Here is a 21069-nt window from a genome sequence, read left to right as displayed (position 1 = left end):
CATAGGTTTTTGAATGACTACTGTCTTTCTAAAAGTATATATTTTTTAATGGTAAAATTCATGAATCAATCCTGAAACTCTAGAGTATAGAACTAAGTACAAGACATTGTAAGTAAAGTATTTGCTCTACCCATTGGCAAGCTTGACCAATAACTAAACATTCAAAATAAAGATCAGCAAACATCTCTGAATAATATGTTTATAATAGAGAAAAGATAGAAAGAACAATAACATGTTTAAAGACTTCATCTCCCATGGTGCCATACAATAACACGTTGCGTAGTTACGCTTCGCCGGAGTTGGCGGGTACGAGGGAGGCACTGGATGGCTATTGTCTGTAGCTTTACGCAAAAACGAGAAGAGTGTCCTTTTAAAATATATTACAAGCTGATCTTTACATAAGATAAGCACAACATCTAATCTTTTTTTAGTTAAACCATTGGTGTAATACTGGTTTTCATTTGATAAAATTAACTCAATTTCCGACAATTCATTCATTAGAGTCAAATCTCTGTAAAGGTAAGTGGCTAGTTACTTCACCACCGCCTTTGCTCTTTAGCGGTCCCCACAGCGTTAACCTTGTATTATGCACAGTGGGTGATAAACATATCTCGATAGGCCAATATATTGACACGGCAATGTGCGTCTTGCTACATTGTTGCATGCGGATTCTGTTTTGAGTGTTCAATGGTATTGTTTTCGCGCGAGTTCGTGTAGATTGCTCTCGTGCTATGATTCAGGTCAACATGGACGACTAGTCATTCCATCTCGACAGCTCTGGGGGGGGGAGAAACCCCCCTAGAACCATCATGTGAAACGGGATCGGTGATGGCATAGTGAAGGGGTTGGTTAATATATTGCAATTGTGTGTAGCCCTTTACATTTCCCTTGTATTCGACCCTTTTACTTGGTTGCACTGCGCGATTGCCCGTTATTATTGAAGTAGGAAAACGATTTAGGTTGCTACATTTCATTACCCCCGTTCGGGCAGGAATGTGGCTCGTCGAATTTGTTACTCCTAAAATAGAGGAAACGTGCTGGAGTAAAGAAAGGACTGCTTATTAGACATATATATTTGCATCGATTTACAAGTGGCTAAATTCACATAATTGATTGACATTGCCCGTTAATACGAACAGTATAGCCACCAGCGAACTGCAGCGTTCACCTAAAATCAATGCTACCCCAATAAGGGCAATGGAATCAGAAATCATCACCTTCTTGAAATGACTTACATTTTGAAACGAACTGTTGAATTGCACGTCAAAGCTGGCACTCAAATGCGTTGTTTAGCCTACACAACATTTTTATGATACTGAAAAACGTTCTCTTATTTAATTATGCTTTGAATACATTTGTGTTTGTATGATAGTGATGCTTTACCCCCTGCTTACCCCAATGTTGAGTTAGGAAGGGGTGGGGGTAAGCGTTTTCTTGGTGTTGTGTGTTCCATAGGGTAAGAATCAGGGTGTCTATGTGCCCCCCCCTCTTGTCCTCCAGACATTCCCTTGTTCTCACCATGTTTATTTTCTACCAGTGGTTTGTTGTGATTGTGTGCCTAAGTTGATTTGAAGCTTGACCCCTTCGTGCTGAATCTCATGTAATTTGATGTGCTTGACTGCGTAATTGCTGGTCTGATTGATATGATTGTGCTTCTGACATTTTAAACTTTCCAAACATATTAGTAGGTGTGCGTTGGTCTGCACCACATCAAGGCTACAGCCCAATGGAATGTTCAAGAACTCGTATAGCCCCTACCCCCTGCCGAGATCATGTATTCAAGATGGGTACCAACCCCTGGGGCTCTCCTCTGGGTTTCAAGCCAACAGTGTACCATCCCATAGACTCTCTAGTCATAAATATTTCTGGAAGTAGTGATGACAAACCTAAGAGGGCTTCTAGTCAAATATTTGCTTTTCTGTGTATTTGTTTGCATCAGTTGCAGACTTGCAGTACAATGCATGCCAGCGTTTTTAATAGAAACATAATATATCGCAGCTCCATGCGTTTTAGTACTGACCATGTAGTAGGAGCTATATTCAAAGATTATTTTAGAACTAACCCAAGATAGACCAAAGCCTGCTTCCAAGAGGCGCAAATGACTTCTTCTGTTTGTAACAGAATGGAGTTTTGTTCACAGAACTGTATTGAGATTAAATGTTTTATAGATGAGAAAATAAGCAGAATGTCGGCCAAAATCCATCTCGCTCCATCTTCTCCCACTGCCAACCACTGGTCTTCCTCTGGTCACCATATTTGGTGGTGAGCGGAAATGCCAAACTGGATGCTTCACATGTACACAGCCGATAGAACAATGAGACAGATGTTCCATCTGTGCTGTCGTGGTATGCATGCATTACACGTTAGTCATTTATTTGACTGTGAGAGATGATAACATGTGGTTATCTTACCGTTGTCATTCTCTTCTGCCTTCTGTGATATCTCCCTGATGCCTCTGATCCATGACACCCCCCCCCCCCCGGTTCTCCCATCAACCATGCCTAAGTAACACCCCTCCCCTCTCACCCTGTTTAGCTCTGTTGACAAGGAACCCGCTGGCTCCACTGCCTTCTCCCAGCCTGAAAATGAGTGAGCCTACTGCTACAGAACCCCCTAGCGATGTGACCCCCATTGTTACTACTGGTGTTACCACTGAAGGTGTAGATCAACCTTCTACTAATGCAAACGGTAATCCATTGTTTCTGTCTTGTGAATGCAATGGGGGTGGGTGGTGGGCTGGCCAGCTTCGGCAGAACTTAAACGCCCGCAAGCGGAAATTTGTTTTTTGGGGGGGTAAAAGACAATGCCGTAGCTTGCCCATGATGTTGCACAAGGATTAAGTCAGTCGCTTTAGTCAAAAGTATGATATATTTGGGCTTGAAGTGATAACTTGAGATATTTTCCGTGTCAATGTGTTTCCCCTATGTGATGACGTGCTAATACTTTTCAGTCTCAAGTTTTTCCACTCCATGTGGAAATCACCTCTGGAAGATCTCAATTGCATAATCCTCGCGTCCTCTCTCGTCTCCTTCTCAAAACCCATTGGAGGACAAGGTCAGAGGGGAAGGACCTCTGGCTTTCTCATCCAATGGGTTTTGAGAAGATGAGGACGTGAGGGTTCTGCAATTGAGATCATTCCCTCTACTTTCCTTCTCACCTCCAATTCGTGAATATGTAATGTTGCTTGCATCATTCTTCAGAGGTGGAACCTAAGCAAGCTTTTCTGCTCTGGAAGAGGATTTACCTCCAAATATTTCTTTATGGGGCCTCCAAAGGATTCTCTCTTACTTGGCTGCCCACCTTGACAAGATTAGGGGGATATGTACTAGGCTTGGGCGGTATCCAGATTGTCATACCTTCATACAGACCTTGTGCCATACCGGGAGATAATACTGGCACTGAACACAAGGGGCCATGTTTTCAAACACCACTGATACTCAGTAATCTGAAGATTAGCAATGTAAAAAGTACATCTAAAATGCCATAGAGAATGCTAACTAAATGCTAACAAGCCCATTGCAAACATTTTGTAACTCAAAAATTTTACTCCATTTGCTGCACGCGAATAACAAATATTAGCCAGCAAGGCTCTTGATCCCGGAGGGGGTTCTCTGCTGTTACCAAGCAAATGCTTGATTTTGGAAGAAGCTAACCACTTAGCTAGAATGCTAACTAGCTTCTAAATTAGCAAACTAAATGCACAACTACAGAGCATTTAGCACATTTAGACAGTTAACTTAATAGTAATAAGATACCTAGCTGGCAAACATTTAACTGTGAATTCCATGCTGTAATTAGATTACCTGGCGCATGCTGCACAACAGTGAGTGACTCAAGGCTCCGTTCTCTCGTCTTTGTGTGCTTGTCAACAAATCACCTGACTGTGGACTAACGTAAGCTTCATAATAATGTGACAGCTAAAATCTAACATATTACAAGTACTTACTTAAGTAGCTACAAATATTCCAATTTATTAAAACATTTCAAATAAATAGTTTAAACAGTATTGATGGTATTGGGAAAACCATCCCATGGCTTTTTTCCAAATACCCCGGTATACGGTATAGTGCCCAAGCCTAATATGTAATGCACTGTGTCCACCCTCTATACACACACACACACACACACGCATTTGTCAACTATGCACCGACGTGACTGTTTGCTTTGATCGTCATCCTTAACACCATCTTGTCCATCCTCTTTCAGATCTCCAAGAATCTTATAGGTCGTGACCTTGACTTTTTCAAGGCTGCAGACCCTCCCTTTGATGTTATGGTCCACGCTAGAGGTGGACCATAGTTTCAAAAACAATTGGTAACACTTTTTTTTTTTTGGCTAGTCGAACTGTAGATGCTCTACAGACTATCAGTAACATTTCAACTAATTATCTGCCAAACCTTTATCCTAACTCTAAACGTAGCCCTAACCTTTACCCTAACCCTTATTCTCAACCTTAACCTCACCAAGCAGTTGCTTATCAACAGATAGTTTGTTGATAGTTCGTCTGTAGATGATCTACAGATAATATCCAAATAAAGTGTGGCCGAAACCTTTCGTTGGCTGTGTGTGGCACCTCTTATCCTTTGCCCAACCTGTATGTCTATTTGGGCTTCAAATCAGCAATGATAGTGCATCCTTCTCCATGACCGTGTATGTACACCACCGTTCAAAAGTATGGGGTCACTTAGAAATGTCCTTGTTTTTGAAAGAAAAGCAAGACATTTTCTCATTTTAAAATAACATCAAATTGATCAGAAATACATTGTAGACATGGTTAATGTTGTAAATGACTACTGTAGCTGGAAACAGCTTTTAAAAAATGTATTAATGGAATATCTACATAGGTGTACAGAGGCCCATTATCAGCAACCATCACGCCAGAAACAAATCATTTTATTCTGAAACTTGTCAGTCTAGGCTATTCTTAGCCTAGACTTGTCAGTCTAGGCTATTCCGTGCGAGAAATTTCCAAGACATGGAAGATCTCGTACAACGTTGTTTACGACTCCCTTCACAGAACAGCGCAAACTCTAACCAGAATAGAAAGAGGAGTGGGAGGTCCCGGTGCACAACTGAGCTAGAGGATAAGTACATTAGTGTCTAGTTTGAAAAACAGATGCTTCACAGGTCCTCAACTGGCAGCTTCATTAAATTGTACACACAAAACACCAGTCTCAATGTCAACAGTGAAGAGGCGATTCTGGGATGCTGGCCTTCTAGGCATAGTTGCAAAGAAAAAGCCACTATCTCAGACTTGCCAATAAAAATAAAAGTTTAAGATGGGCAAAATAACACAGACACTCGACAGAGGAAGATTGGAAAAAAGTGTTGTGGAGAGACAAATCTAAGTTTGAGGTGTTCGGATCACAAAGAATAACATTTGTGAGACGTGGAAAAAATGAAAAGAGGCTGGAGGACTGCTTGACGCTGTCTGTCAAGCATGTTTGAGTAAATGTGATGGTCTGGGGGTGCTTTGGTGGTTGTAAAGTGGGAGAATTGTTCAGGGTTAAAGGGATCTTGAAGAAGGAAGGCTATCACTGCATTTTGCCGTTCCATACCCTGTGGATGGCGCTTAATTGGAGCCAATTTCCTCCTACAACTGGGCAATGACCCAAAGCACAGCTCCAAACTATGCAAAAACTATTTAGGGAAGATGCAGTCCGCTGGTATTCTGTCTATAATGGAGTGGCCAGCATAGTCACCGGATCTCAACCCTGTTGAGCTGTTGTGGGAGCAGCTTGACCGTATGGTACGTAAGAAGTGCCCATCAAGCCGATCCAACTTGTGGAAGGTGCTTCAGGAAGCATGGGGTGAATTCTCTTCAGATTACCTCAACTAATTGACAACTAGAATGCCAAAGGTCTGCAAGGCTGTAATTGCTGCAAATGGAGGATTCTTTGATGAAAGCAAAGTTTGATGGACACTGTTTCAATTAAAAATCATTATTTATAACCTTGTCAACGTCTTGACTATATTTCCTATTCATTTTGCAACTCATTTCATGTATGTTTTCATGGAAAATAAGAACATCTCTAAGTGACCTCAAATTTTTGAACGGTATTGTATGTCCTTGAAATGTTAAATCCTTGTGTCCAGTCCCCATACCGGACACCTTAATACTACCCCAGGAGCATACCAAGCTCATCTAACTCCCTCTAAAAACAAATCCATGAGGGGGGTCAGTTGGAGGATCTCTCTTTGAATACAGAAACCCATTGCCATGGTTTGGTTATATTTACAGACTTACAAAAACCCAATTTGAAAGTGGATCAACAAGATGCTAGTTATTCAGAGCCAGAGATCTTGAGGCTCACTGAAGCCTACATCAGAGAGCCCGTCTCAGCATAGTCCTCCACAATTCCATGAACTGTAATGAAAAAAGGGTTGGCAAACAGGTTTGATGATAAAAAGGTACAAATGTTGCCATTCGGCCACTGCTGCTTAATTGCAAAAAAAGACCACCATTTTGTATTTTGATTGGCAAATCAAGTCCAACAGACTCGATTAGGACTTGAATCCAACGTTTTGTCACAATCGCTTCTATGTAATCTGACCATAGTGAAGTGTGCCCATAATCATTAGGGCTTTGTAGCTGTGAACAAAGTCTTTGGAGTCTAACCAAACTGTTCTTGCACTCCTTCCCTTCACCAGAGCCCCCCAAGGAAGAGGTCAAGTTGGCAGCAACAGCAGGGAAGAAACAGACCAAGAAGAAGGTGGAGGAGGTGGTAGAGGAAGAGGAGGAGGAATATGTGGTGGAGAAGGTGCTGGACCGACGGGTGGTAAAGGGACGCGTGGAGTTTCTGCTCAAATGGAAAGGCTTCTCCGAGTGAGTTGAGACTTGATGCTTGTAATGCTACAGTCACAGAAATGAAATGATCATACATTACATACAATCCTGTATACATTTTCTATTGTAATTTTGCATCTCTTTATTGGTACCTATGGGGTAGTGGCGCTTGGGGAAGCTCGGGGGCCTTGTTACCATGCAACAGGAGTTGTAAAAAAAAAACCTGCCCTCCGCATCTGCAACAGGTCGGACGTATTGGTCGCCATTTTCCTCACAGAGCATGTTGTGCAAGGTCTACAATGGTCTCCGATGTCTCTGGCTTGTGACAACTGGTGGTGTGGAACACTTGCCAGTGGTTTGCAAGTACAGTGCATTTGGAAAGTATTCAGACCCTTTGACTTTTTCCACATTTTGTTACGTTACAGCCTTACTCTAAAATGGATATAAATAAAAAATGTCCCACATCAATCTGCACATAATACCTCATAATGACAAATAGCTTTTTTATTTTGCACATTTGATTAAAAAAACTATCACATTTACATAAGTATTCAAACGCTTTACTCGGTACTTTGTTGAAGCGCCTTTGGCTGCGATTACAGCGTCGAGTCTTCTTGGGTATGGCGCTACAAGCTTGGCACACCTGTATTTGGAGAGTTTCTCCCATTCCTCTCTGCAGATCCTCTCAAGCTCTGTCAGGTTAGATGGGGAGCGTTGCTGCACAGCTATTTCAAACCAAATATTTATTTTTTAAATGCGCCGAATACAACACAGTGAAATGCTTACATACAAGCCCTTAACCAACGATGCAGTTTTCAGAAAAATAAGAGTTAAGTAAAAAATAACAAATAATTAAAGAGCAGCAGTAAAATAACAGTAGCGAGGCTATATATAGGGGGTACCGGTTAGTCGGGGTAATTAAGGTAATATGTACATGTAGGTAGAGTTAAAATTACTATGAATAGATAATTAACATAGTAGCAGCAGTGTAAAAGATGAGGCGGGTGGCAATGCAAGTAGTCTGGGTAGTCATTTGATTAGCTGTTCAGGAGTCTTATGGCTTGGGGGTAGAAGCTGTTAAGCCTTTTGGACCTAGACTTGGTGCTCCGGTACCGCTTGCTGTGTGGTAGCAGATAGAAGTCTATGACTAGGGTGGCTGGAGTCTTTGATCATTTTTAGGGTCTTCCTCTGATACCGCCTGGTATAGAGGTTCTGGATGGCAGGAATATTGGCCGCGTTTGCACTACCCTCTGTAGTGCCTTGCGGTCGAGGCTGAGCAGTTCTCATACCAGTCAGGATGTTCTCGATGGTGAAGCTGTATAACCTTTTGAGGATCTTAGGAGCCATGCCAAGTCTCTTCAGTCTCCTGAGGGGGAATAAGCTTTGTTGTGCCCTCTTCACGACTGTCTTGGTGTGTTTGAACCATGATAGTTTGGTGATGTGGACACCAAGGAACTTGAAGCTCTCAACCTGCTCCACTTCAGCCCCGTCGATGAGAATGGGGACATTCTCGGTCCTCCTTTTCAGTAGTACACAATCATCTCCTTTGTCTTGATCACATTGAGGGAGAAGATGTTGTCCTGGCACCACATGGCCAGGTCCCTGACCTCCCTATAGGCTGTCTCATCGTTGCCTGTCGTGTCATTGGAAAACTTAATGATGGTGTTGGATTCGTGCCTGACTGTGCAGTCATGAGTGAAGAGGGACTACAGGAGGGGACTAAGCACGCACCACTGAGGGGCCCCTGTCTTGAGGATCAGCGTGGCGGATGTGTTGTTACCTACCCTTACCACCTGGAGGCAGCCTGTCAGGAAGTCCAGGATCCATGTCAGAGAGAGGTGTTTAGTCCCAGGGTCCTTCGCTTCATGATGAGCTTTGAGGGCACTATGGTGTTGAATGCCTTTTGTCCAGGTGCGTAAGGGCAGTATGGAGAGCAATAGAGATTGCATCATCTGTGGATCTGTTGTGGCAGTATGCAAATTGGGGTGGGTCTAGGGTTTCTGGGATAATGGTGTTGTGAGCCATGACAAGCCTTTCAAGCACACCGTGGCTACAGACGTGAGTGCTACGGGTCGGTAGTAATATAGGCAGGTTCCCTTAGTGTTATTGGGCACAGGGACTATGGTGGTCTGCTTGAAACATGTTGATCTTACAGACTTGGTCAGGGACAGGTTGAAAATGTCAGTGAAGACACTTGCAAGTTGGTCAGTGCATGCTCGGCGTACACATATCCGTAACCCGTTAGGACCTGTGGCCTTGTGAATGTTTACCTGTTTAAAGGTCTTATTCACATCGGCTACAGAGAGCGTTATCACACAGTTGTCCAGAACAGCTGATGCTCTCATGCATGTTTCAGTGTTGCTTGCCTTGAAGCGAGCATAGAAGTAATTTAGCTTGGCTGGTGTCACTGGGCAGCTTGTGGCTGTACTTCCCTTTTTTAGTCTGTAATAGTTTGCGTGCCCTGCCACATCCGGAACGCGTTGGAGGGCATAGCAGGATTTGTTATAAGCTTCCAGGTTCGAGTCCCACTCCTTGAAAGTGGCAGCTCTACCCTTTAGCTTAGTGTGGATGTTGTGTCGTGGAGATTTCCTGTATTACAAATCATGAGAGAGCAAACCACACACAAGTCAGAGTATATTATAAAGTCCATATTTAATTATTTGAGCTTTATCATAGCCCTGTTTGACTCAGATCAATTCAGTGTCTATAAATGAATTCTCTTGAGAGTGTTACAAAACAGTTCTTAGTATCATTTATAGCCAAGACACACCCATCTCCACTCACATGACAAATAATAGATCTTAGGAACATTACACAAAGAACCCTTTACTTGAAAAAGGAGTATCCCATAGCTAGATAGTATTAGCTATAAATTATTGTTCAGTTTGGTCTCCTAAACAAAGTTCTTATCTCGTTCTTGGTACCACTTAGGACCAAAACCTTACCTCATCCAATGGCATATATCAATTGTCAATTCTAGATACACAGACATTGTGGAGCCAACTAACTGGTTCCCTATTAATCACACCATCCCTTCACATGGTTTAGGAATAGTTAGACACATTCACATATCAGACAAACCTGACCTCTCCCCTCTCTGGACCCCAAGTAATTTTTTCCACATAAGCATACATATGAACATTGATAAAACATCTTATCAATGTTGCCTAAAGAATTCTGATTCTGCCACAACAGTTGTCTGTAATCCATGGCTTCTGGTTGGGGTATGTACATACAGTCACTGTGGGGACGACGTCATCGATGGGCTTATTGATGAAGCCAGTGACTGATGTGGCGACTGATGTCCTTAATGGCATAGGAAGAATCCCGGGAAACATATTCCAGTCTGTAAAAGCAAAACAGTCCTGTAGCTTAGCATCTGCTTGATCTGACCCGTTTTTTATTTATTTACTGAGTGACTGGAGCTTCCTGCTTTCGTTTTTGAAAGCAGAAATCAGGATGGTAGAATTGTGGTCAGATTTGACAAATGGAGGGCGAGTGAGAGCTTTATATGCGTCTGTTTGGAGTAAAGGTGGTCTAGAAATGTTTTCCCTCAGGTTGCACATTTAACATGCTGGTAGAAATGAGGTAAACCGGATTTAAGTTTCCCTGCGTTAAAGTCCCCGTCCAATAGGAGCGCCGCCTTCTGGGTGAGCGTTTTCCTGTTTGCTTATGGCCTTATACAGCTCATTGTGTGGTCTTAGTCACAGCATTGGTTTGTGGTGGTGAATAGACAACTACGAAGAATATAGATGAGAGCTCTCTTGGTAGATAGTGTGGTCTACAGCTTTTCATGAGATACTCTACCTCAGGCGAGCAAAACCTCGGGACTTCATTACTATTAGATATCGTGCACCAGCTGTTGTTTAAAATATACATAGACTGCCACCCCTTGCCTTACCAGAGGCGGCTGTTCTATCTTGCTGATGCAGCATAAAACCCGTGCCCGCTGTATGTTATTTATGTCGTCGTTCAGCCACGACTCAGTGAAACTTAGGACGTTGCAGTTTTTAATGTCTCCTTTGTAGGGTATACGTGATCATAGTTCATCTATTTTATTATCCAATGACTGAACGTTGGCTAATAGGACTGATGGTAAAGGCAGATTACCCACTCACCATCGGATCCTTACAAGGCACCCGGACCTACGTCACTGATATCTCCGTCTCTTTCTCCTATGAATGATTAGGATGAGGGCCTTGTTGGGTGGGTGAAGTAAGTCCTTTGTGTCGACTCGTTAAAGAGAAAATCTTCTTCCAGTACAAGGTGAGTAATCGCTGTCCTGATATCCAGAAGCTCTTTCTGGTCATAAGAGAGAGTTGCAGAAACATTACGTACAAAATCAGTTACAAATAATGCGAGAACACACAATAGGGATTCCTTAGGAGAGAGCCATCTCCTCATGCACCATTTTCAGGTCTCAAGAGATGTTCAATTGAGTTCAAGTCCAAGTTCTTGCTGAGCCACTCAAGGACATTCAGAGACTTGCCCCGAAGCTATGCGTGCGTTGTCTTGGCTGTGTGCCAAGAAAATCCAGCACGGTGAATTATGTGGCTCTAGAAGGTTCTCAAGCTGAGAAACAGCCTCCTCCATTTGCAATAACTTAACTTCAATTCATTTTTATCGTTGCGAAAGTGACGACATTTAGAAAAGTCCCAGAATCACAAGACAAGGCGCATTGGAACTGCCTCGGCCCATGGAGACGGACCCTAAAGTTTCTGTCCGATAGTACTCAGGGACCCCATAGCAATACTCTGAAAGATATATATTTTAACAGGAGGTGCTGTGAATTGTGGGCCGACTCTGAAATATATGATAGTTGGCTTTTAAAAGAGTTGGACAAAGTGAGTTTGGTGTCAGTATGATATCTTATTGACTGATGGCTGACCTGATGGCAGTATAATATATTAGTATTGTACATTTTATATTGCAAATGGTAGGCCAGTTGAGAACAAGTTCTCATTTACAAATGCAACCCGGCCAATATAAAGCAAAGCAGTGCGACAAAAAAAATACAGAGTTATACAAACAAACGTACAGTCATTAACACAATAGAAAAATCTATGTACAGTGTGTTGAAATGTAGAAGATTCGGGAGGTAAGGCAAATAGGCCATAGAGGCAAAATAATTACAATTTAGCATTAACACTGGCGTGATATATGTGCAGATGATGATGTGCAAGCAGAGATACTGGGGTGCAAAAGAGCAAGAAGATAAGTAACATTATGGGGATGAGGTAGTTGGGTGTGCTATTTACAGATTGGCTGTGTACAGGTACAGTGATTGCTGTACAGTAAGCTGCTCTGACAGCTGATGCTTAAAGTTAGAGGGAGATATTTTTGCAATTCGTTCCAGTCATTGGCAGCAGAGAACTGGAAGGAAAGGCGGAAAAACAAGTGTTGGCTTTGGATGACCAGTGAAATATACCTGCTGGAGCGTGTGTTACGGGTGGGTGTTGCTATGGTGACCCATGAGTTGAGATAAGGCGAGGCTTTATCTAGCAGAGACTTAATAGGTGACCTGGAGCCTGGAGTGGGTTTGGCGACAAATATGTAGTGAGGGCCAGCCAACGAGAGCATACAGGTCTCAGTGGTGTGTTGTATGTATATGCATTTAGTTTTACTAGCATTTATAAACAGCTGGAGGCTACAGAAGGAGTGTTGTATGGCATTGAAGCTCGTTTGGAGGTTTGTTAGCACAGTGTCCAAAGAAGGGCCAGATGTATACAGAATGGTGTCATATGCTTGGACAAGTTGCTGCAGGGGGGTTCAGAGCTGTTACCCGGGATATGGTAGCCAGGCTGAAAGCATGGCCAGCCGCAGAAAAATGCTTATTGAAATGATCGATTATCATAGATTTATGGGTGGTGACAGTGTCTCCTATCCTCAGTGCAGTGGGCAGCTGGGAGGAGGTGCTCTTATTCTCCATGGACTTCAGTGTTCCAAAACCTTCTGGAATTAGTGCAACAGGATGCAAATTGCTGTTTGAAAAGGCTAGCCTTAGCGTTCCTAACTGACTGTATATTGGTTCCTGACTTCCCTGAAAAGTTGCATATCGCGGGGGCTATTCGATGCTAATGCAGAATGCAACAGGATGTTTTTGTGCTGGTCAAGTGCTGTCAAGTCGGCTAAACCAAGGGCTATATCTGTTCTTTGTTCTACATGCTTATTTAAGTGAGGAAAGCACTTTTGAAGAGCAACCAGGCATCCTCTACAGACGGGATGAGGTCAATTTCCTTCCAGGATACCCAGGCCAGGTCGATTTGGAAATGCCTTCTCGCTGAAGTGTTTTAGGGAGTGTTTGTCAGTGCTGAGGGTTGGTCGTTTGACTGCAGACCCATTACGGATGCAGGCAATGAGGCAGTGATTGCTGAGATCGTGGTTGAAGACGGCAGAGATGTATTTAGAGGGCAAGTTGGGCAGGATGATATCTATGTGGTTGCCCATGGTTACGGATTTAGGGTTGTACCTGGTAGGTTCCTTGATCATTTGTGTGAGATTGAGGGCATCTAGCTTAGGTTGTAGGACGGCCGGGGTGTTAAGCATATCCCCGTTTCGGTCACCTGACGGCATGAACTCTGAAGATAGATGGGGGGCAATCAATTCACATATGCTGTCCAGGGCACAGCTTGGGGCTGAGGGGAGTCTATAATAAGTGGCAACGGTGGGAGACTACTTTCTGGAATGGTGGATTTTTAAAAGTAGAAGCTTGAATTCTTTGGGCACAGACCTGGATAGTATGACAGAACTCTGCAGGCTATCTCTGCAGTAGATTGCAACTCCGCCCCCTTTGGCATTTCTATCTTGTTGGAGAAAATTGTAGTTGGGGATGGAAATTTCTGGATTTTTTTATGGCCTTCCTAAGCCAGGATTCAGACACAGCTAGGACATCCGGGTTGGCGGAGTGTGCTAAAACAGTGAATAAAACAAACATGGGGAGGATGCTTCTGGTGTTAACATGCATGAAACCAAGGCTTTTGCGATTACAGAAGTCAACAAATGAGAGCGCCTGGGGAATGGGACTGGTGCTGGGGGCTGCAGGGCCTGGGTAAACCTCTACCTCTACTACCAGAGGAGGAGTAGGATAAGGGTACGGCTAAAGGATATATGAACTGGTCGTTTAGTGCGTTTGGAACAGGGAGTAAAATGAGCAGATTTCTGGGTGCAGAAGAATAGATTTAATGTACAGACAAGGGTATGGTAGGATGTAAATACAGTGGAGTTAAACCTAGGCATTGAATAAACCTAGGCACCGGATAAGCCAGGTGAGGTCACTGCATGTGTGGGGGGGGGAGGTGGGACAAAAAGGCTATCTAAGGCATTGGGCTGGGCTGGGCTGGGCTGGGCTGGGCTGGGTGCTCTACAGTGAAATAAGACAATAATCACTAACCAAAACAGGAATAGACAAGGCATATTGACATTAGGGCGAGGCATGTGTCACCGAGTGATCATAGGGTCCAATGAGAAGCAATAGGTGATTCAGTTAGTCGCTACTACGCTAGGCGAGCCTGAGACATGGCGATTCAGACAGCTAGCGGGCCGGGGCTAGCAGATGGGCCTTTGGCAATGTCGCAATGGTAGAGCCTGTTGAAACCACCTCAGACGATTACGTCAGCAGACCAGTCGTAATGGTTCGGCGGAGCTCCGTGTCGGCAGTAAAGGGTCCAGGCCAATTGGAATTAGCTGGTGGGCCTCTTCGGCAAGCAGGGAGATTTTTATTTTTAAATTAAATTTAATTAAATTAAAAAACAACTTTTATTTAACTAGGCAAGTCGGTTAAGAACAAATTCTTATTTTCAATGACGGCCTAGGAACAGTGGGTTCACTGCCTTGTTTAGGGGCAGAACGACAAATGTTTACCTTGTCAGCCCGGGGATGCGATCTTGCAACCTTTAGGTTACTAGTCCAACGCTCTAACCACTAGGCTACTTCCCGCCCCATGGGCCTAGCTAGAGGCTAGCTGGGCCTAGCTAGAGGCTAGCTCAAGGCTAACTGATGCTTTCTTTGGGACCTAGACGTTGAAGGTGAAGACCGCTAGCTGTGGCTAACTGACCAGTAGCTTGTAGCTAGTTAGCTGGCTCGCCTTTGATGGGGGTTCTGGTTCTAAAGTATAAAAATAGCAGATCCATACTACATTTGGTGAGGCGGGTTGCAGGAGAGTATACTCAGTCTGTTGATTGAAAGTGAGATTAAAATATATATGAAATAATACAAGGAAACTATATTTACAACGGGACATGATGGGACAAGACAAAACACACTTCCGACTGCTACGCCATCTTAATGAGGGATTTACTGAGGGGTTTACCATCACCAAGTGAACAGGCAGAAATCAACACAAACGAGCGATGGAGAGGAACCACTATCACTGCTCGGCCATCCCTAATTCAACAAGCCAGTCAATTTGGCATTTCTGAAGCATGTCCAATTCGTGATGGTACAATTGGAAATGTACAAATAAGGGATTTAATATCACCAAATGGACAGCTGAAATCAACACCAACGAGCAATTGGACAGTGTCCATTACATATATGTTATATTGTCAGTGTGAACATGCTCTTCTGCAAGTTGACAGTGTCCATTGCATATCCATAAGGAATTCCTGTTTTGAAATGAATCAACATCAACGAGAAATTCTTACTTCCTATGATCAAACATGACAAATAGATCTTCTAGGTTGATTCAGGGCTTAACATTAGTGATCTATCATTTGTTCAGTATGTATGCCATTTGGACATGTTTTTTTTTAACCTTTATTTAACTCAAGTCAGTTAAGAACAAATTCTTATTTTCAATGACTGCCTAGGAACAGTGGGTTAACTGCCTGTTCAGGGGCAGAACGACAGATTTGTACCTTGTCAGCTCGCGGGTTTGAACTTGCAACCTTCCGGTTACTAACCTTCCGGTTGCTAGTCCAACTCTCCAACCACTAGGCTACCGCCCCAGGTTCACTAAATTTGGTTTCGGAATCCGACTTCCTATGATCATATATGGCAAATTGACAAAACATGGGCCTTATGGAACAACTCAATAAAATAAGACAATATATCCAGAAAGTTACTACATATGTATAATGTATGATGTTTTAAAAGTGTGAATTTATTTTGTGATTTTGAAAATGTCACCCTTGAGACCTGACTTTGTGACCATTTCCCATATGGAAAATCTACGGTAGCGCTCACTCGCCACCTTTGGGATTTTTGGAGTATCACACTTGGCATTTGCCATGTTCCACTTGCAATGTTTTTGATGATCTGCCATTTATTTGTGGTATTTGCGATTGTGTATATTGTTCGCCCAATGCCAGTAAGCTGCCATTCATTTTTGTCCATTTCATGGGGGTCTCCCCTTACTTGTCTTCATGGTTGTCTCATTGTCATGATGACCATCTAATACCAACTACAAACATTGAAAAATTAGGTTAGCTATTGCTCACCAGTTGTCAGGAATCGCAGAAATGCTGTCCTTGAAATTGGTGTCTTGATTCCTGATTTTAGAGGGGCCACCAACTCCACTAGTGTACGGAATTGCTTAAGATACAACCGGGAAAGATTATTGAACTGGGGTACATCACCCAATTCCAGCTCCCTACACAAGTTTGCGTATGCTCCTTTTGGGCCATATAAAATCATGTATTTTTTGTTGCCTAATTCAGTTTGTTTTTCCCCCCATTTTTATTATAGAACCAAATTGGATGTTGCAAGTCCACAACAGTGCTTAAACCACACCAGCAGACCACTTTTGAGGTCTGGGAAAAATATACATTTTTGGGTGTAGATACCCTTTTTTATATTCAAGTGTGCAGCCTGCCACCAGCAAGAGACCTGTAGCACACGTGATTTTAGATTAGTTAAACAAATCACCACTGGATTGATGCAAATAATACTTCTGCCAGGTAGACATAGACTACTTTGTAGTAAACATTTAATTGACAAGGTTTTTGGGAAAGCCTTGTAGTTATCATCATCGCTAATGGCTATGTGGCAGACAAACTCGTGCACACACAGGGGCCCCTTCAAAGTTAAAGAAAAATATGAATCCCTTATGCTTTTAGTTCATGTCTTATTATAACCTTGGGAAAAATACATTTTCTAAACGATAGGACATCAACTAAATGTAATCTAAGTTCAATACATGTTTGAATATTCCATTTTAATGTCTGGATTCTGTCCGGGTTCTCCATAGATTTTATAGGGCCCTACTCTTTGGGCTTGGCACTACATCCATGGTCTCCCGAGTGGCACGGTGGTCTAAGGCACTGCATCTCAGTGCTAAAGGCATTCCTACAGACCCTGGTTCGATTCCAGGCGGTATCACAACTGGCCGTGATTGGGAGTCCCATAGGGCTGCGCACAATTGGCCCAGGGTCGTCCGGTTTAGGGTTTGGCCGTCATTGTAAATAATAATGAATTCTTAACGGACTTGCCTAGTTAAATAAAAATAAAACGTCTGCCAAGGCCTGATAACCTAATTCTAGGATTATTTGAACCATTGAGTGAAATCACAAAACTTGACCTTGGGTCAAGTTCTTTCTTCTTCTTCTTTCCTTTGTTTGTTTGTTGTTGCTCTCGTCTTTCTACAAAGAGTCAGTAGCCATTGCAAACATTTCCATCTTTTACTGGTCCATGGTGACAGAGATGGGACTTGCTTGGTCTTCGGCTGCTGTATATTTGGCATCCGTCTGTTTTGCTACTACATCTTCCAGTGTTGCGATGGTAGTCTTGCCACATCGGGCCCTGCACCCCCCCGCCATGTGCTATTACGACCACGTTGGATTGATCTCCACTTGTTAGTTGGTCCCTGGGCTGGGGAACCTTCGATCAGTTGGTTCTGGGGGGTTTGGAACCGAATCATCTGATGGTTGGAGCCCAGGTATAAATGGTCCTTTTACAGGTAGTGTCTTAGTTTGGAAATGGAAGCTGTTGTAGCCTTTTTAACCTGTATTTGTTTACCACAGTGAGGACAATACATGGGAACCGCAGGACAACCTGGATTGCCCTGACCTGATTGCGGAGTACATGCAGAATCATCATAACAAAAAAGAAAGTTGCAAGAAAGAGTCTGGTGGCAAGAGGAAAGCTGGCGAGTCTGACACAGAGGCAGGGGGTGAAGAAGGCAGGCCCAAGAAGAGGAAAGATGAGGTGAGAGCCTGTACTTGGTGTCAATATTAAAGAACATGCCTGATACTATAGACTGTGAATGTGGCCCTGTACTGAACCTTCTCTCCTTATCCATCACTCTTTCAGGCAGAGAAGCCCAGAGGCTTTGCTCGTGGTCTTGACCCCGAACGGATCATTGGAGCCACGGACTCCAGTGGAGAGCTGATGTTCCTCATGAAATGGTGAGTTCTGGGCTGCATTGGGATTTTGACACTTTTGCTGTACGGTACAGAAGGTACTATTACTGTTACATCCACCCCCAAGTCCAGGAAACCGGCCCTTGAAGTATAATGTGAAAAACGTAAAAACAGTATTTGAAGCTGGCTGACTGATCCCTTCAGTTGTCATACCGTAGGAGTCTCATGCGTAGACTCATGCGTAGTCTCATGCCTCCAAAAAAGTGGGACATAACTGATTGAAGTGGCTTCACCCTTAATTTCTGTCTCCACAGGAAGAACAGTGATGAGGCTGACCTGGTGCCGGCCAAGGAGGCCAACATTAAATGTCCACAGGTGGTCATCTCCTTCTATGAGGAGCGTCTGACATGGCACTCCTACCCCACCGAGGAGGAAGAGAAGAAGGATGATAAGAACTAGCCACAGGTCCAGGATGAACGGGAAGGGGGTACAAAGGGTAGGATTTACAGGGGAGGGTGTCGGATAGAGAAGATGATTTGTTTCAAAACCTTTCTGCAAACCCGGACTGTTACATCTAAAACAGAGGTTGACAGATGGGTAGGGATGATAAGACTTGGCAAGGAGGTGGGTTGGGGGGGGGGGGCATGGGTAAATACAACTCCTAAGTCTCAAGATCACTTTATCAGGCCTCACTTTTGGGTCTCATCAGCTAGAATCATGGGATAAGTAGTTTTCAGTCCCTGAGCACTGAATTTGCTTCAAAATCACCAGCTCCTCATACTGTAGTTTCGCCTCTGAAAAGCTTTTGTCAAGATACACTTTTGAGTTAGCGAGGTATCACTACAGCAGCTGAGTTTACAAAATGGAATGGTCAGATTCCAAAACACGACCCAGCTAAAGTTCTCAGCTAATTCAATTGAATTCTTAATTTCCATTTTTTTTGCGTGAAATGTTGAAGTTGATTTCTTGTCAGAACATTATCTTGTACCTACACATCCCTCATTGAGCAACTCACAGTGCTTTTTGTTTGTCTTTCTACTTTTTAAGAAACCTGTTTTAAGTGTTGGCACCTGCCTTCCCTTGCCATATCATTATCATATAATGTGTAAATATGGTCGTGGTTATATTTGGTTAGTTTTAATTGGTTATGAGAGCGATCTAAGAAGGATTTTATTTGAGATTTTTTGGGATGTTCAGACTAGAGTTAACATAGATTCTGGTCTTTAAGTGTTACACATAGGAGGTGTATAGAGTTGTGAACAATGGTATGGAGCAGGGTTTCCATTAGGAAAACGTGGTGCTGAACATTTGACTGGCAGCATTTTAATTTACCAGACATATGAGACATTTTCCCGACACATATGCATTGTGTGCGTGACCTGATTAGGGCGTACAGCCACGGTGCTCAGAATGACATTTTAGATGATGGTAATTCATTTTAAAAGAACGTGCAAATCGAGGACGCAACAGCGTGCGTCCTTACCGAATTCCAATGCGCACTTTGAATAGGTTAGAATAACTGTCCACATTTACTTTTCCTCAGCCAACAAGATGAGTGACGAACAGCAAAAATCCCTAGCCTATGTCAATATACTATTCCCCATAGTAGAACATTTGACCTATTTATTGGTCAGCTTGTCGTTCTGTGCGAGAAAGAAATGGCCTACTCCAGACAGACACTGGGACAACAGATCCCAAATGCATACAACCAGTAGGCTTAGGCTACATAACATTTTTTATAAAAATAATCTTCAAGCAATGAAGTTGATGCAACCGATCACAACATTTAGCTTAAAATATTGATTAAACTATTATTTCTTCACATACAGTGCCTTGCAAAAGTACTAATCCCCCTTGCCGTTTTTTTCCTATTTTGTTGCATTACAATCTGTAATTAAAATGTATTTTTATTTGGATTTCATGTAATGGACATACACAAAATAGTCCAAATTTGCAAAGTGAAATGAAAAAAATGACTTGTTTCAACAACAAAATCAAACAACAAAAATCTGAAAGGTTGTGTGTGCATATGTATTCACCCCCTTTGCTATGAAGCCCCTAAATAAGATCTGGTGCAACCAATTACCTTCAGAAGTCACATAATTACTTAGATTGCACACGAGTGGACTTTATTTAAGTGTCACATGATCTGTGTGTGTATATATACACCTGTTCTGAAAGGCCCCAGAGTCTGCAACACCACTAAGCAAGGAGCACCATGAACACCAAGGCGCTCCCCAAACAGGTCAGGGACAAATGTGGAGAAGTACAGATCAGGGTCCCACAGAGCACCATTAAATCCATTATTAAAAAATGGAAAGAATATGGCACCACAACAAACCTGCCAAGAGAGGGCCACCTACCAAAACTCACGGACCAGGCAAGGAGGGCATTCATCCGAGGGAACAAAGAGACCAAAGGCGCCAAGCTCCACAGCGGAGATTGGAGTATCTGTCCATAGGGCCACTTTAAGCCGTGCACTCCACAGAGCTGGACTTTGCGGAAGAGTGGCCAGTAGAAAATCCATTGCTTAAAGAAAAAATAAGCAAATGTTTGTTGTTCGCCAAAAGGCATGTGGGAGAGTCCCCAAACATACGGAAGAAGGTACTCTGTTCAGATGAGACTAACATGTAGCTTTTTGGCCATCAAGGAAAAATGCTATGTCTGGCGCAAACCCAACACCTCTCATCACCCCGAGAAGACCATCTCCACAGTGAAGCATGGTGGTGGCAGCAACATGCTGTGGGGATGTTTTTCAACGGCAGGGGCTCGGAAACTGTGCAGAATTGAAGGAATGATGGATGGCGCTTAATACAGGGAAATTCTTGAGGGAAACCTGTTTGTCTTCCAGAGATTTGAGACTGGGACGGAGGTTCACCTTCCAGCAGGACAATGACCCTAAGCCTACTGCTAAAGCAACACTCAAGTGGATTAAGGAGAAACATCGAAATGTCTTGGAATGGCCTAGTTAAAACCCAGACCTCA

At 43.1% G+C, this 21069-nt stretch overlaps 1 protein-coding gene across 2 annotated transcripts; it reads left to right on the top strand.

The window, feature by feature from the left end:
- Nucleotides 1–309: 309 nt before the first annotated feature.
- LOC124015926 (chromobox protein homolog 1-like) lies at nt 310–20728 on the top strand. Of its 2 annotated transcripts, none has more exons than XM_046331407.1 (6): nt 310–519; nt 2536–2688; nt 6652–6826; nt 17746–17929; nt 18035–18129; nt 18399–20728. In XM_046331407.1, the coding sequence occupies exons 2-6, from the start codon at nt 2586–2588 to the stop codon at nt 18541–18543; spliced, it is 702 nt and encodes a 233-aa protein (XP_046187363.1). In that variant the 5' UTR covers nt 310–519; nt 2536–2585; the 3' UTR covers nt 18544–20728. The 2 variants fall into 2 exon arrangements, with proteins under 2 accessions (XP_046187363.1, XP_046187364.1); XM_046331408.1 differs by lacking the exon at nt 310–519 and adding an exon at nt 722–844.
- The last annotated feature ends 341 nt before the right edge of the window (nt 20729–21069 follow it).

Source organism: Oncorhynchus gorbuscha, linkage group LG26 (assembly GCF_021184085.1).
Source record: "Oncorhynchus gorbuscha isolate QuinsamMale2020 ecotype Even-year linkage group LG26, OgorEven_v1.0, whole genome shotgun sequence".
NCBI classification, from domain to species: Eukaryota; Metazoa; Chordata; class Actinopteri; order Salmoniformes; family Salmonidae; genus Oncorhynchus; species Oncorhynchus gorbuscha.
The sequence above is the reverse complement of the archived record's forward strand: the minus strand, read 5'-3'. Positions and strand labels throughout refer to the sequence as shown.